The 17,092-nt window shown below is 48.7% G+C and overlaps 2 protein-coding genes and 1 pseudogene across 4 annotated transcripts in view; 1 reads left to right on the forward strand and 2 right to left on the reverse strand.

Annotated features, from left to right (window-relative positions):
* Positions 1-18: 18 nt before the first annotated feature.
* On the reverse strand, positions 19-5,746 carry LOC310806572 (uncharacterized protein). 2 transcript variants are annotated; one of them, XM_083672721.1, is made up of 11 exons: positions 5,672-5,746; positions 4,226-5,252; positions 4,009-4,139; positions 3,656-3,841; positions 3,104-3,182; positions 2,817-2,941; positions 2,300-2,492; positions 1,848-1,940; positions 1,542-1,607; positions 1,346-1,431; positions 19-947 (listed from the first exon to the last, which is right to left on the reverse strand). In XM_083672721.1, the coding sequence occupies exons 1-11, from the start codon at positions 5,727-5,729 to the stop codon at positions 718-720; spliced, it is 2,274 nt and encodes a 757-aa protein (XP_083528847.1). In that variant the 5' UTR covers positions 5,730-5,746; the 3' UTR covers positions 19-717. The 2 variants fall into 2 exon arrangements, with proteins under 2 accessions (XP_083528847.1, XP_083528848.1); XM_083672722.1 differs by having other exon boundaries at positions 4,226-5,256; positions 5,672-5,742.
* A 731-nt stretch (positions 5,747-6,477) lies between these two features.
* cfap77 (cilia and flagella associated protein 77) overlaps positions 6,478-17,092 on the forward strand; it is a 20,790-nt gene continuing 10,175 nt past the window's right edge. Inside the window, exon 1 of the mRNA XM_083672733.1 lies at positions 6,478-6,562. Coding sequence (XP_083528859.1) covers positions 6,500-6,562 — 63 coding nt within the window. The 5' untranslated portion in view covers positions 6,478-6,499. The remainder of the gene's footprint in view (positions 6,563-17,092) is intronic.
* LOC310806926 (zinc-binding protein A33-like) lies at positions 11,129-12,861 on the reverse strand (annotated as a pseudogene). Its single transcript has 3 exons — positions 12,827-12,861; positions 11,571-12,616; positions 11,129-11,376 (listed from the first exon to the last, which is right to left on the reverse strand). The product of its transcript is annotated as a zinc-binding protein A33-like (transcript).

The raw sequence follows: 17,092 nt of genomic DNA on the forward strand, positions 1-17,092 counted from the left end.
ATGATGACATCACATCTGTTCACCGTTAAAGACATTTATTTACAAAAATATAGGAAGGGTTCTTTATAAATGTGACTTTGGTTAAATCAGGGAATTTAACAGATGCCTAATAAACAGTATAAACAGCTAAACAGAGTATTCTTGTAAACAATTTTTTGAAGTCACTTTTGGTGATCTTTCACTGCACAAATCAATTGCTATTTTCAATTTGCTATTTGTTTTTTATGTCCATGCACCAACCTCACCAAGTCAATTTCCTGTGTGTGCAAATATACTTGACCAAATAAAAGAATTCAGATTCAGATTCAGATTCAATCAACCCCCCCCCCCCCACCGCCTCATCAAACCCATTAAAAAAAAACAAAAAAAAAACACTCTTAATAAACAGTTAACAGTTTTTTTAGAGATATGTTCAAAACTCAATGTACCTCCTAGTTCTCAGACCAATCAGGACCTGTCAAGCAGAATGTTTGTCTGCCTCTAAATCTTTGTCTCTTTGATTAAAATGTCCGCTGATCACAAAACAATACTAAACCTTTTTTTTTTTTTAATTAACAAATAATTTCATCTGGTGTTCCGTGGTTGTGAGACTGAGGGTTGCCCTGACGCCACAGAGAGACATTCCAGTTCTCTTCGTAGTCCATCGAATAACAGTTCATCTGTCTCTATGGTTACTGTTGCTAAGTTTCACACATTCATACACTTCAGTTTATACGTTCATCTAACGTTGTTCACCTCGCTGAAGCCCTCCTCTTCCTCTTGAGCGAAGATCTGAGAGAGGAGGAAGAGTTCCTGAGGATCACCTCTGATCTCCTCTTCCTCCTCAGGAGACTCTCTCTCCTTCTTCTTCTTCCTCCTCTTCCGTGCTTTCAGCGGCTCTGCCTTGAACTTCTGGAGGTGTTGTTCCAGAGAGGGCAGGGCGTTCTTGTACAGGAAGTCGATCACCTCTGAAGACAGAGAGGTCAAACATGTCAGTCTGGATCCAGGAAGTAACGCAGTGCTAGCATCAGCACTAGCCTGGTCACCACAGATCTTTGTGCTGTTTACATAGCCAACTCCTATCACTGAGGAAAAAACCTAAAACTAGTATAAAAAACTAGTTTGAATCAAGAACTTGATTGAGTGAATTTAGACAAATGTACTTTTTATAAGTCACTTTGGATAAAAGCTAAATTACTTAAATGTTAACGTTACTGACAAACAGTTCTGGTGTGACCAGGCGATACAAGGCATGCATCTCTTCCATCAATCACAGAAGGGCATGCATCTCCTCTTCCACCTATCACAGAAGGGCATGCATCTCCTCTTCCACCTATCACAGAAGGGCATGCATCTCTCCACCTACCACAGAAGGGCATTCCCTCCCAGAGAGGAACACGGGACATCTTCAGCCTGTAGAAGTGAGTCTGAACGTAGGAGGGAGTCACATTCCTGAGGGAGACAACACACAACGCCTCGTTAGTGAAACATCACCAGTGATGACACCTCTAGAAACGCAACCGTGCTGCCCTCAACATGCAGTCTGAGGAGAAGAGTCTCACCCGATGGTGTACGCCACCTCCTCCCAGTCGATGTCAGCAGCATCTTCTACCTTCATGGCGTACAGCCTGATAGGACAACACATCAGCCAATCACAACTTGGTTAAAGTACTGCAGTGAAAAGCTGACTTTGACCAATCATGTTGGATCAGTGATTACATCAAGGGAGACAGGGGGGGGGGGGGTGTATTCAGACAGTCTGCCAGGGGAGGCTGGTGGAGGTAGAAATCAGAGGACGGGCTTGTTGTAATGCATGGAATGGAATGTGGAATGGTGGGTGCGACTGTGTGTGTGTCTCACGTTCTTACGTTCTGATCAGATCCACTTTAGCCTGAGCTGCCTTCCGCCCCCCACTGAACACCGGCTGACCCACAGCGATCTTATGCTTCAGGATGGCCATCCTGGAGTAGAACAACAGACATGAACTACAGACACACTCCTACAGGAGAACTATAGATATGAACTACAGACACACTCCTCCAGACAGAACTTCAGACACACTCCTACAGGAGAACTACAGACATGACATAGACATGAACCAGACACTCCTACAGGAGAACTACAGACATGAACCAGACACAACTACAGACACTCAGAGCAACAGACAGACTAAAAACTACAGACACAAACAGCATAATTAAACTTTAACTATCCTTGATGATTTTAAAATACATGGCTTCCACTTATGTGGTCTATGTTTATGAAAAAAAACATATTTAACAACATAACAACCCAGTTGATTAAATGAAAGCTGACGGACCACTTGGACCTGCACTGGACCCAGTGGCGGGTCCTGACCCGGAGAGAGAGCTCCTTCCAGGGCAGGTCGTGGTACAGCCGGTCCCTCCGGATGGTGTCTGGGTCTTCTGCCTCTGCCTTCTCCACCAGCTGCTCCTTCACCGCCTCCAGCAGCCTCCCCCTCTCCTCCTCACTCCACGGCCCTCTGTTGGTGGCTGACACACACACACACACACACACACACACACACACACACACACACACACACACACACACACACACACACACACACACACACACACACACACACACAGTCGGTAAGTGAGTGTGCATGTGTGTGTGTGTTACATTTACATTTTAGACATTTAGCAGACGCCTTTATCCAGACTTACAACAAATAAAAAATTTTAAGTAAGTGAATCATCTATATATCAGTCATCATAAGAAAAACAAATCTATGCTAGGACCTGGGGCTATGCTTGGACCAGAAGATGTGTGTGTGTGTGTGTAGTTGTGTGTGTGTGCGTGCGTGTGCCTACCCATCTGAGAGAACCGTTTCTCCAGGGCGGCGCTGCTGCGGCCTGTCAGCTCAGCGATGTGGGCCCAGTTGTTTCCATGCAGCGTCTGCAGCTTCTTCAATGACTGCAGCTCCTCGGAGGTGAACCTGGGGGCGGAGCCACATCACATCACTTCCTGCTTACACCACTGACCGGAGACATCACTTCCTCTTTACATCAGCACCAGGAGACAGACATCTGCAGTGGTGTGTTTCTGCTGCCATGGTAACAGTTGTGTGTTTCTGCTGCCATGTTAACAGCTGTCTCACCTGCCCTTGTAGTTGGAGCCGTCAAACATCTTCCTGCCTCTGACGTACACCTGGTGCCACAGCCGGGGCACGCCCTCCGCTGGGGAGGAGAGAAAAGGTTAGGGTTAGGGCCAAGACTAGGGTTAGGGACAGGGCTAGGAACAGGGCTAGGGTCAGGGTTAGGGCTGAGGTTAGGGTTAGGTTGCTGCTATAAACATTACAGCACACATTAACAATCACCTCATTGGTTTAACATACATAATCTTACACATCACAAATCATCCTTCAAATACTCATCCACTATGCAACATTGGATGAGTGAAAAGTTCATCTTTTAGAACCCCCCCCCCCAAAAAACCCTCCACAACTCCCCCCAAAAAAACCTCCACACCCCCCCCCCCAAAAAACCCTTCACACCCACCCAAAAAAAACCTCCACACCCACCCAAAAACCCTCCCCACATCCCCCAAAAAACCCTGGACCACCCCAGGCCATGGTACTAGTACCAGAACACTGGACCACCCCAGGCCATGGTACTGGTACCAGAACACTGGACCATCCCAGGCCACATACCTAATCGTTCATGGAACTTGTAGAGTGCCTTGGCCTTCTTGATGCTAGCCTCCTCGTCTTTGAAGCGGAGAGGGAAGAAGAGCTTGGTGGCGCTGTCGATGCCCGTCAGAGCCAGGAAGTCATGGACGTTCTTAGTGATCCTCTGGTTCTCCAGCTCTGTGTACCGCCCGCTGCGGATTGGGATACCTGGAGAGGACAACACATTATACAGTTGAATAACTGGAGAGAACACCAGATAGAGAGAGGTGGAATGGACAGAAAGAGAGAGAGAGGGAAATGGAGAGGACAGACAGAGAGAGAGAGAGATGGAGGATAGACACAGAGAGGGAGGAAAGATCAGCCAGCTCTCTCACCTTGTTTCTTGAACTCCTTGCAGCGGTCCAGGTCGTACTTGATGAGCCTGCGGATCTCATCTGGGGACCTGAGCTCCACGTTGGGGATGAACTCCTTCAGCTCCTTCAGAGCCTGCCAGTCCAGCTGAATTCTGACTCACACACAGACACACACATGGGTCAACAGTTCAATAACCCTGGCCTCCACCAGCCTCCCCTGGCCTCCATATCTACTCACCTCGAGTCTTCTTCCTTCAAATCACCCTCTTCGTCAACCCCTCCATGTTGGGTCCCGCTGTCTACCATGGTTGTACTGGAAACATCCAGTCCACTCATAGGTTCCACGTCAATGTCTGTCCCCTCCTCCTCCAGCTCTCTGCCCTGGCTCCTCCTCCTCCTCTTCTTCTTCTGACTGCTGGTATCTCCCAGCGCCACAGAGTCTTCCCCTTGGTCCTCCTGTGGCGGTTTCTCTCTCTTCTTCTTCTTCGTCGTCTGTTTAATCTCTGTCACCATTGCTTCTGTTGCTGACTGGTCTGCTTGTTGTTCATGAAGCTTGGACATTTTCTTTTTCTTCTTCTTCTTCTTCTTCACCTGACATTCACCCCTCTCTCCTCCCTTGGCTGTCTCACTGTCCAGTGTGGAGGGTTCTGACAGAACCATCACGGCAAGCCCCTCTGGCTCCGTCCGTCTCTTCTTGGGTTTTTTACTGCTTCTGGTGCCTTCCGGTACCGGTAGATCCGTCAGGTCTGGATCCGTTATGTCCAATGTCTGTTTCTTCTTTTTCTTTTCGGATCTCTTCTCCTCCGTTAAAGCAATCTGTCCATCCTGTTGTGTCTCTCCAGCCACACTCGGTTCTCTCTCTTTCAACGTGTCCATCTTCTGTTTATTCCTCTCTTTCTCCACCACCACTTCCTCCTCTGTATCTATTGGCGCTGTATGTGTCGATTGTGTATGTGGAGATGGTTTTTGTGGAGACGACCTTCGTTTTTTCTTCTTCTTCGGTTTGTGCGCGTCCACCTGGTCCTCTTCCGGCACGATGCCAGTGTTCAAAGCGGTAGCGGTAACGGTCACGGAGCCATGAGAAACACCGGAGGTACCCGATTCATCCAGGTCCCGTGGCTTTTTCGTCTTCTTCTTAAGTTTTTTACTGATTGTGTCTGTGGCGGCCTGAGACGGGAGGAGTTCATCTTCATACAAAAGAGGCGATGCTCGGTGTACTTCTATCAGGACGGAGTCCTCGCTGCCACGTCCTTCCATTGCACAGCCTACCTGAAACACACAACATTCATGTTTTCCAGTAACTATTCAATAGGTGCACATAACTTTATCACAAATTGATTAGGCATAGCTACACGTTACGTCAACATAGCTAGTAAGTCAACATATGAGAATCAGAAAATACAGTGCATTGTAACATAAACACAGCCCATCCAATAGCTAGCAAACGTAGCCTAGTAGCGCCTAGTGTGGGTTAGTTAGAAGCTAGCTGATTAGCAAGAGGTAGCTAACTAGTCATTCATAGTGGAATAACGAGCGCTGGAACGACTTTCTGAAGACAAAGTATAAGCTTAGTGAGACGACGGTTTACACTATATAGTTACGATAAAACAAACATCAGGAGAACAACGACTGTGTATGGCACATGTTCCCGTAACGCATGTAAACAAAACCATAACCAACACACCTTGGCAAGCGACGAACGTGGCATATTCCGTGTCTCCCGGTCCATCTGCAGTCTGCATGCTTCCCCAGGCAACTGGCTTCTTCGCCGATCCTCCGGTGGTAGGAGCCGCGGGTCTAACTGCTGTGCTGCCCCCTGCCGGTCTTCCGGTGGTAGCAGCCGTGGGTCTAACGGCTGTACTGCCCCCTGCCGTCGTGGAAGAGTACACCAGGATTAGTGTGCCAACAGTCGAACATAAGTCTATATTTAGATACAGCCAAAGAAAGCTCGTAAAAGTGTATTTGAAACATTAGAAAAAACGAATCTAATTATTAACTAATGTATTTAATGAATAAGAAACCTGTAACAGTATTTTAAAGTGATAAAAACAGCAACATCCTCCTTCATTAGCTCACCATCATCAAGTGTAGCGTCTCGTTCCCATAACAACGGAGGACACCAACAGGAAACAGGTACGTGCTCTTCGCAGATGTTCTTCGTCCGTAAACTACAAACACAAAACGAACCTAGAGTTATTTCTTAAGTTTTTAGATTGTTACAGTTGGCTAATTATTTTGTAGCAAAGGGACGTCTTTGAAGTTATTTCACCAGACTAGTAGTCTAGGTAGCTAGCTAGTTAAAACTGACTCCTGGCATTGAATGCCAGCTCCCCTTATAAGAAGCTGAATTTGTCTTTCTTACCAAGGTAAAGTAGCCTACAAGTTGCTGTACACTCGTTTATGTGATGATGGATTTATGGGCTTGTTTGTCATAACCTTATACTTGGTCATAACCCTCTGTAATATTCCTAATCCCGTCTCTTTCCCCAAAGTGTGATCCTCCTGAACCTAGATGCAGTCTGCTCAGGTTGGCGTGGTCAGGGACTCCATGCTGACCAACCCTCTGTTGATTAGGGTAAGAACCGTTGTCATGTATGTGTGTGTATAAAGTATGTTTTACTGTACTACAGTTGTTGTTATTGTTGTTGTTGCCTGCACTGTACTTGTGTTACGTTGTTCATTAGCAAGCAGCAACTCTGGCCTCAGTGTGCATGTCTTACGTGATGATGTCTGGATCGGTTACTGAGCTCTGGCCAAGCCTACAGGCAGTAGAAACACAGTCTGCGCCTATTGTTCTAAGACAGAAATACGACGATAGTACACCTGATATGTGGTTGGTTCATAGAAAATAGCCAAATATTGTTTAATATTTGTCTTTATACACTGTGAGGGAGTTGCAGTGTCATTTAACTCACACATAAATCATATGAAGAATACGCTCCATGAAATGATGACGAGCCAACAGTAGAGGGCGGTGTTGTCAGCTAAATGAGAGCGTCATCATGTCACTCACACCTCTTTGTGCTGCAGACTGGTGACAGGAAATGACAGCCACAGGGCAGGGAGGCCCGTAAGCATGAGCGTATAAGGGACTGAGTCTAAGTTATACAGCAGGCTACAGTTCCAATGCAACTGTGTTGGTATATCAAGTTAAACAATTGTTTTGACTTTGACACCCTAGTCCTCCCTCCCTCCCTCTCTCCTCTCATGTAGTTAGCATTTATAGAGGTTTCAGGGTGCACAGATCATGCCTACCTGATGAGCTCTCTCCCGCCCTGTGTCTCTGCTCCAATCAGGTGAGGTGAGAAGGATTAAACCCTACCTGTGTCAGATTGAAAAGAAAGAGAGAGAGAGAGACAGACACACAGAGACACAGAGAGAGAGAGAGGCTTAGGGGGCCAATAACATGCCTGATCAACTTGTTTCCTGATCAGGAGAGACTGTGCTGGGGCTGATGTAATTCAGAGATGTAATTCAAAGATGATCATATTAAAGCTTCCTCATGCCCCTTCTCTTCCATGTCCCCCCTCCACACCCCCCAGTCCCTAGCCCCTCAATCCCCCAGCCCCAACCATGGACCCCACCACCCAGGTCTCTCTCTATGTCTCAGTCAGCCCCGCGGGCCAGGGTCTGGGGGGGGGGGGGGGCAGCCCAGTTCCCCTGGGGGGCTCAGCCTCTGAACAGAACACAGCTTCCATGATACCGTCAGCCCTGCCTGGGTGTCCTCTCCTCCTCCCCTCTCCTCTCCTCTCCTCTCCTCTCCTCTCCTCTCCTCTCGTCTCCTCTCCTCTCCTCTCCTCTCCTCTCCTCTCCTCTCCTCTCCTCTCCTCTCGTCTCCTCTCCTCTCCTCTCCTCTCCTCTCGTCTCCTCTCCACCTCCTCATTCTGCTTCATTTAAACCTCATCAAGTCTTCCAGTGAACCAGAAGTGAAGATGAAATGAACCAGCTTGTGTTTCCATTTCCCTTTCTGTTGCCGGGGATTAGTTCTACATTATGTCCCTACGCTATCCAGCCCACCCCAGCGCCCCTCTCTCTCTCCATACACACACACACACACCCACCAACACACCCCTCCACACACACACACACACACACACACACACACACTCACACACACACTCTCACACACACACACTCACACACACACACAAACATGCACGCAGGAACACACGGCTCTTGCACACACATACACACACACACACACACACACACACACACACACACACACAAACACACCCTCCACCCGTCTTCCAGAGGGTGTTTTGCATGTCCATTGACTGAAGCGGAACATGGGATTATAGTATTTAAATGACTATGATAATGAACATGCATTGTCAGATCTCTGAGGCTGTAGTCGTCTCTGGTGCCACGTGTCCCTCATCACAGTAACCATGACACCATGTCACCATGACACCATGTCACTCTGTCAGCCTGGCTCTGAGCCTCTCTCTCTCAGCTGTAGGTGGAACAGAGTTGAGACGGAAAACTCACTCCTCAAGTTCCGCTCCGTTACATCAGTTTGGGAAATGTGTTTTCTTAGTGGCGAGGGTATTAGATTAGAATAATTTTGAGTTACGAGGACTGATTAAATACTCTTCTCTTTACTTATCTTCCTCTCTTTCTTCCCCTGTCCTTTTAGCCACTTCTTCCTGTCTTCTCTCATCTTCTCTCCATCCCTCCCCTCCAATCTCCCCCCTGCCCCCCCCACCCCCTCTCCCTAACTCTGTTAATTCCCTTTTGATGAGCCACGTCAGATAAAGCCTATCTCCATGCCATCCCCTGTCCCCACATCTAGTACTACTACACCCCCCCATACCCCCCCCTCCACATCTAGCCCCCCCAACCCTGTCCCCACGTCCAGTACTACTACAACCCCCCCATACCTCCTCCCCCCCCTCCCCATCTAGCCTCCCCAGCCCTGTCTCCACGTCTAGTTCAACTACACCCCCCCTGTACCTCCTCCCCCCCTCCACGTCTAGCCCCCCAGCCGTGTACCCACGTCTAGTACTACTACGCCCCCCCCCCCACACACACGCCTAGCCCCCCCAGCCCTGCCCCCCCCCCCTCATCTTTATAAATGAGAACAGTATCGGCCGTCCATTTACAATACGAGGCTGTGCTCAGCTTTAGTTAGATAGCATCTAAAGGAACTGCTTCCTGCTGGTTCATTATCTCAGCTAAATATAACATGAAATGTGTCTTTAGATTCATGTTGACAGAGCAGACCACCATCTCAAGCGCAGGGGAGGCTGGTGGAGGTAGAAATTGGAGGACGGGCTCATTGTAATGCATGTAATGGAATGAGGAATGGTATCAAACGTGTGTGTTTGACACCATTCTTCATTCCGTTCCATGCATTACAATGAGCCCGTCCTCCAATTTCTACCTCACCCAGCCTCCCCTGCTTCACTAACAAGCAGCAGCAGCAGCAGCAGCAGCCAGCCAGGGTGTTAATAACCCCCAGCTGAGCCTCTCCAGGTGCCCCACCGCCCCCCCCCCCTACCAGACACACACCAACACATCACCATCAAATAATCATCAACCAGCTCTTACACATGGAAATGAGGTGTGTGTGTGTGTGTGTGTGTGTGTGTGTGTGTGTGTGTGTGTGTGTGTGTGCGCGTGTGCGTGTGTGTGTGTGTGCGTGCATGTACCTGCCTGTCTGCGTCCATGCGTGCATGTGTGTGTGTGTGGTGGATTCTGCTGTATCTGGTCCATTAATCAGTGGTAGTGTAGGACTAGACCTACGATGTAGAGCATAGCATCATTAGCATCTATCAGTGTTCGTTGATTATGGTTAAAGAAAACATTATAAAGAAGCTGCTCATCACTGAACCAATAGCACCCTCTTCATCCTATCAAAATAATCCATACACACATCCTGTAGTCTTATACTCACAGGCTGCTTTAAAGAAGATCAAAAGTTGCTTTGCTTGTAATCTCACTCTCTACATCCCCCCTTCTCCCTCCTCTACCTCCCCCCTCCGCTACCTCTTCCCCTCCCCCTCCCCTAACCCTCCTCTCAGACACATGCTCCTCATTAGCGTTCTACTTCATGAAGATGCTGTCTAAGTGGTTTCCAGTGCTGGTTGGATTATAGATGCTGGTAGAGAGAGTCTGGATCTCAATACACAGCCAGGTTTGGCAGGGGGGGAGCGGGGGTGGGGGGGGGGGGGGGGGGTCCTAGGCTGTAGGTAGGTAGGCTGTATGGATCAGAGACTAAAGATTATCTATGAACACTATATTCCATATGAATTACGATTATTTAATTGTCATGTTTTGGTTCTTGGCTGTTAGATATATACTGTACAGATATGACATTACACTGAATCATTGGATACACTGGGCCATATCTATATATCATCCTCCTCTCATCTCATATCAGCACTGTGAGTGAACCCAGTGTTCGCACGCATGCACGCACGCACACACACACACACACACACACACACACACACACACACACACACACACACACACACACACACACACACACACACACACACACACACACACACACACACACACACTCCTGTTGTTGGGAGTGGAGATGGATGTCAGATAGTAATTGATACCTGGATGAAGGCCATGTCTTAACCTCTGACCTTTGACCCCCAGCAACAATCTGTAGGACACATGGCAAGTAATTACAATCATTATATCAGTTGTTATGAAATAAAAATAACAACAATAAATACATAAATAACAACAACTAAATATGCTTGTACACAGCTGGTCACAGCTGGTCACAGCAACATGTGTCCAAATCAAACAAGACAGATGCAACGTCTCATGTGTTTAGACTTTATTCTCATGTTATCAGATCAGACAACACAGAAGAAGAGCTTAGAAAAGAGAAAGAGAATCCATACAATTTAGTTACAAATGACCATCATGGTAATATACAACCAATGCTGTGTCTAGCCTTTCACAGCAGGCATTGTATATATATATTTCTTTTTTTGCCCAGCCACCGCCCCCCCTAATTGAAGGACCTAAGTATTTTTTTTTTAACCGTTATTACAAATACATTTGATCTACTTTTTGTCATTATTACATTATGGTATATTTGGTATTATTTCTGGTGCACATACTAAGATATTTTTTACATTTCATTCCAGTGCTGTGGTCATTTCACCTGTTACCACCAACACAAATTGCCATTGTGCCTGTTTGGATTGATGATCAAAGGGGGAGTTTTCACCTCCGTCATTAGTTTGAGGAGAGGAATGGGTAGAGTTTCTCAGTGAAGACGGAGCCAGTGAAAGAGTAGATATGAGACCTGGCCTCCACATCATAGAAGGAGACCAGCCCCTTCTCATAGTCCACAAACACCCCCACCTTCTGGGGCTTCTGCTGAGGGAGAGGGGGAGAGGGTCCTGCAGCAGCCTGATATTAATTTCCTTTCTTCAGCATCACACACCACAATCCATGCTGTGGTGCTTCTTCAGACAGAGGGGTGGATGAGGGGGGGGAGGGGTGAACAAGAAGGAAGGGGTGGATGAGGGGAGGGGGATGGGTGAACCAGGGGGGGGGGGGGGGGGGGATTGAGAAGGAAGGGGTAGATGAGGGGGGAGAGGGGCGTAATCCATGTCGTGGTGTTGCATCCCCTTCCTCTGGATGGACTCTCCACCACTCCTACCACCCAGCCAGTCTTCCCCTTCACCTGCACCTCATAGTAACTCCGCCCTGATCCGACCCCTTCCTTGGCTCACACGTTGATGGCAACATCAAACCTCTTTGCATTGTTGGGAACATGCATCTCCGTGCCTCAGACAGGATGAGACAGGGGTGTGCTGTGCCCGGGTCCAGAGTCTACAGCACACCGCTGAACCCTCCTCAGCTTGACTTCAGGAACCTTCTCCATGTCCTCATTCAGCATCTCCTCCAGCTAAGACACAGCTCTCCTCAGGTCCCCCACACACAGATCACTGTGAACCCTGACCTCAGACCAGTCTTTGGTGTGTGGAGGGGTGGACAGGGATGTCTGGAGGAGGTCCGCAGTGTGTGAGAGCTGCTCCAGTCCAGCGCTTCTCCTCTGTAGCTCAGTCATTTCCTATTCCAGATCTTTAATAAGCCCTTCAGCCTGTCAGCCCGTCTCTCTGCTGCTTTCTGCTTCTCCTCAACCACCTCAATGAGCTCAGCCTGGCTTCTCTGAACAGTGCGCACCAGAGCAGTGAAGACCTGCACGCTCTCCGCTATCTCTCTCTCTCTGCTTTTCTCTTGCTGATCGTTACGGAGCATTTAAACTCCCCAGCCTTCTGAAGTCGTGTCTGCATCATCTGCTGCATTTCTGACATCATCGTCCCCAGCTCTGAAATCTTCTCTCCGTATGCCACCTCAGCTGGCATGTTGGCGTGGGTCGCGTGGCATTGGGACACAGAAGATGCAGACGCAGGTCTGGTCCGTCCGACAGTAGAGCTCAAGATGTCACTTCTGACACATCCTGTCCTGCAGGTTCTCCACAGGATCCACCAGCTTGTGTCTCTTTAAAACGCTGACTCTTCGGTGTGGCTCCAGATGAGTATCACAGTAAGAGGCCAGACAGGACTTCAGGGCCTTGAGCTTGGTCCCAGAGCAGACGTCACAGGCCACTTCTACAGGCTTGGCAAGCTGCTGATCTGGGACACTGGTGCCGCCCAAATTGTCAACATTCTAAATTTATTCACCAGAAATGCATAAATGATGATGCTTCATTCTGTAGCCAATTAAAGTGTTGTTACTAGGTAAATACCACATAAAACACTTCCGTCTTCTGGAGTTCTTTGGCAGTTGGTGAGTTAAACTTGAGTTATCGACATAGCTTTGAGATGATATTAATCTATTTTGGCACACATACTGTAGTTTCACCATGTGACAGCCAAAGTGGATCATACTATAATAAACAATGATGTTTCTAAGGTACATCTCTACTCCCCTGTGTGTGTCTGTGTGATCAGAGGCTCTGTGTTGTCGTCCAGGAAGATTTGAAGAGTTTGCTCCTGTACACAATACCCTGTTATGTTTCTCTGCTTTAGTTTCACTTTAGCAAAGTGACTTTGCAATGCCCCTCCCCACCACTGTGTCTGCTCCCCCCCAGAGCAGAATTAACCCTGTGATCTCTCTCTCCTCTTTACTGACTGGATTCACAGCAAGGACATAATGACATGACCATAAACCTTGAAGTTGAACTGTCTGTCTTTGTGCCTGCCTGAACCTGTGATAGTGTGAATGATATTCACACTATCTGTTATCCATTTCAAATCCTTGCTGGAAATCCAGTCAATACAGATGACACACAAAGTCAAACCCTTTTACAGTACATGCTTCACAACCCACGCCAACACACACACACACACACACACACACACACACACACACACACACACACACACACACTGGGTTGGTTGGCAGATGAGGTGTTAAGCCCTGTTCCTCAGATGCAGGTGAGCCTGCCTGCTGTTCCTCTGATCTGACACCAGATGGCGCTGAGAGGGGAGAGCCAGACATAGCACTGACAGATCGGCCTGCATTACCTCCCATGATCTTCTACAGGCTCTTCTCCAAAGCCCCTCTCTAGGGGGGGATCTCACTAGTCTTTCCCTGATTCCTCACCTCTCTTTTCGCCTCCTCTCTCTTCACCTCCTTGATTCCTCGCCTCTTTGATTCCTTGCCCCCTCTCTCCTCACCTCCTCTTTCCTCGCCTCCTTGATTCCTCGCCTCCTTGATTCCTCACCTCCTCTTTCCTTGCCTCCTCTCTCCTTGCCTCCTCTCTCCTGTCTCCTTGCCTCCTTGCCTCCTCTCTCCTCTTTCCTCTCTTTTTGCCTCCTCTCTCCTCTCTCCTTGCCTCCTTGTTAAAACACATGGGAGAAGACCAGGCAGGGAGGAGCTACCTCAGACCCTCTCCACCAATGAGTTTTGAGAAGGAGGGAGTGGAGTGAGGCGATGAGCCCCGGCCCACCGTGAGTCTGGCAGAGCAGACGAGGGTCTCTCTGAAGGGCCTAGCATGGAGAGAGCAGGGTGGGCTCAGGGCTGAGTGAAAGACAGGGGATTAGGCCTCGCCTGCTCTGCAGCCCCAGAGGAACAACAGAGTCTTATCATCCAATCCTCTGTTCCAGCTGAAGACTGAGAGCCACAGAACAGCAGCTCATGTTATTGTATACACTCCAAACCAGGGGAGGCTAGTGGAGGTAGAAATTGGAGGACATTGTTGTAGCACATGGAATGGGATGAGGAATGGTATCTAGCGTTCTCCCCAAACAATGGAATAGTGTTTCTGTGCCATGCTGTGAACTTGGCGGCGCCACTATGTAAACATGTCAAGGCAAAATTAAACAATATATTTAGTAACGATAGAATAACTATCTTTGATCGCCAACAACATTGTTGTTAAAAACGAAAGCGTAAGTGTAAGCGTTATGATGTTCGTCAGTGAATTCAGAGTTTTAGCTGTTATTTTTAGCCTCTGCCACCTCCACCAGCCTCCCCTGTAGCCTCTGTACCTCCACCTCCACCAGCCTCCCCTGTAGCTTCTGTACCTCCACCTCCACCAGCCTCCCCTGTAGCTTCTGTACCTCCACCTCCACCAGCCTCCCTGTAGCCTCTGTACCTCCACCTCCACCAGCCTCCCCTGTAGCTTCTGTACCTCCACCTCCACCAGCCTCCCCTGTAGCCTCTGTACCTCCACCTCCACCAGCCTCCCCTGTAGCCTCTGTACCTCCACCTCCACCAGCCTCCCCTGTAGCTTCTGTACCTCCACCTCCACCAGCCTCCCCTGTAGCCTCTGTACCTCCACCTCCACCAGCCTCCCCTGTAGCCTCTGTACCTCCACCTCCACCAGCCTCCCCTGTAGCCTCTGTACCTCCACCTCCACCAGCCTCCCTGTAGCCTCTGTACCACCACCTCCACCAGCCTCCCCTGTAGCCTCTGTACCTCCACCTCAGGCCTAGCCTGCTGCTAGCTCTGAAATCAAGTGTTGAAGTAGAATACCTCTGGTCTGAGTGTGGTCTTAGTTTTTTAGTCCTGAAGAGATGGCGGGGGGGCTCCCCTCCACCAGCAACAGCGGGGGGGGCGGTGAACTCTGAGGTCAGCGCTCACTTAATCTCAGCCTCTCCACCCAAATCCAAAAAGTACACACGAGCGGAGAGGGACAATAGACTGGACTAATGAAAACCCTGGGAGGGATGGAGGGAGGGAGAGTAGGATGGAGGGAGGGACAGACACATGACAACCCTGGGAGAGAGGAGAGAAAGGAGGGACAGACAGACAGACAGACAGATGAGTGTGTGTGTGAGAGAGGTGATTATCTGTGTGTCTTTGTGACTCTGTGAATGATGAGCTCCTCTCTCTCTCCACCACCGGTTCATTAAAACACAATAAAGCGACAGATCACCAGTAAATGACAATATAAAAGAAGCTTTTGGTCGACATAATCTGCTCTTTATCTGAACGTCTTTTCTCCGTCTCTCCCTCCCTCCCTCCCTTTCTCCCTGTTAATCCTTCATTGAAACCCAAAAGCACAGAGGCGGCAGTGGGGCTGAGATGAGCCGTGCGGGGCAGCCCCTAACACGCTTCCTCACACACCTCAAAATGATTCCTCCAAATAATAATCTGCAGATTAAAATAGCACGGGGGATTAGGGAACTGGACTAAGATGCACAGAGGGACTAAACCAGAGGATTGGGCCTCAGAGAGCTGATCTGAGATGTTTATTGAGATATAAACTGACATTGTTGGAGGAGTTTTCACTTGTGAGTCCTGACAGCAGCTGGACAGCTCCCTGGCAGAATGCCTCCTGGGAGATATGGAGATTCTTATAGCAGGTCAGCAAATTAAACGTTAAAAGGTAGAGGCTGGTGGAGGTTGAGGCTGGTGGAGGTTGAGGCTGGTGGAGGTAGAGGCTGGTGGAGGTAGACTTAAAGCCAGCCTCCAGGGCTCTGCTGTGTCACAGTCTGTATACACAAACCAAAGGCTGTTTCATCAGCCTACAAATCACACTTGACATGAGGGGAAGCTCTCTGGTGTGTGTGTGTGTGTGTGTGTGAGAGAGAGAGATGTGTGTGTGATGTACCTGTTTGATCTGGAGGCTTTTGTTTGAGTAACAGAACACAGGCGCTGAGCTCAGGTGTCAAGTCAGTCACAGAGAACCAACACACATACATACTGTACATATATATACGCACACACATACACACACACACACACATCTCAGTGTTTAGGTGAGTTGTCGTACCAATCACACACACACACACGCATACACACACACACATACAGTATCTCAGTGTTCAGGTGAGGTGTCGTACTAATGACACACACACACGAGCACATACACACACACACCACACACACACACACACACATACACACCACACACTCTGATGTCACCCGTCGCTGCAGCGCTCCCGGTCGCTAGAACCTCCTAGAAAACACAAACAGGAAGTCAGTTCCTCCCTCACACCACCTATCAGCATCACTCGCTCCCTCTCTCCTCCCCTGGGATTGGCTCAGACACAGACATGACATGAGGAGTAAGGCCCGCCTCCACACTGCCAAACCAGCTGCTCCATTCAGCCCTGGAGCTGTCAATCAGCCTGCGACCCAGGGGAGGGCCTATCAGAGCTGACAGAAGCCAGCTGGACACCGCACCTCTCTCTAGCTCTCTACCCCTCGGATAAAACACCGGCTCTGTGGAAACTAAACCCTCCGTTTACCACCTCACCGGTTCAGCATACGACCGCAATCAATCACTTACATCAATCACTCTCGTCTGCTTCCAGAATAAATTACTATGGTCATTAGTGCTTTAAAGTACCCAGGCATAATTAACAGTAATTTATACAGTAAGTGATTATTCCACCTATTAACGTGGGACGTCTCTAAAGAGTCGCTAGGCTGACAGCTGATCACGTCTACACACACTTGACACGTTGATGTTTCTGTCCAAACACTCTTCAAATCTCTCTCCCAAGTGCCTTTTGTTCTGTTCTGGTCTGTGATGTTCTGGTCTGTGAAGTTCTGTTCTGTTCTCTGGTCCGTTCTCCGGTGTGTTCTGTTTTCTGTTCTGGTCTGGTCTGTTCTTGTATGGTCTGTTCTGGTCTGTTCTGGTCTGTTCTGTTCCAGCTGCTTC

Source organism: Argentina silus (assembly GCF_951799395.1).
Source record: "Argentina silus genome assembly, chromosome: 7".
NCBI classification, from domain to species: Eukaryota; Metazoa; Chordata; class Actinopteri; order Argentiniformes; family Argentinidae; genus Argentina; species Argentina silus.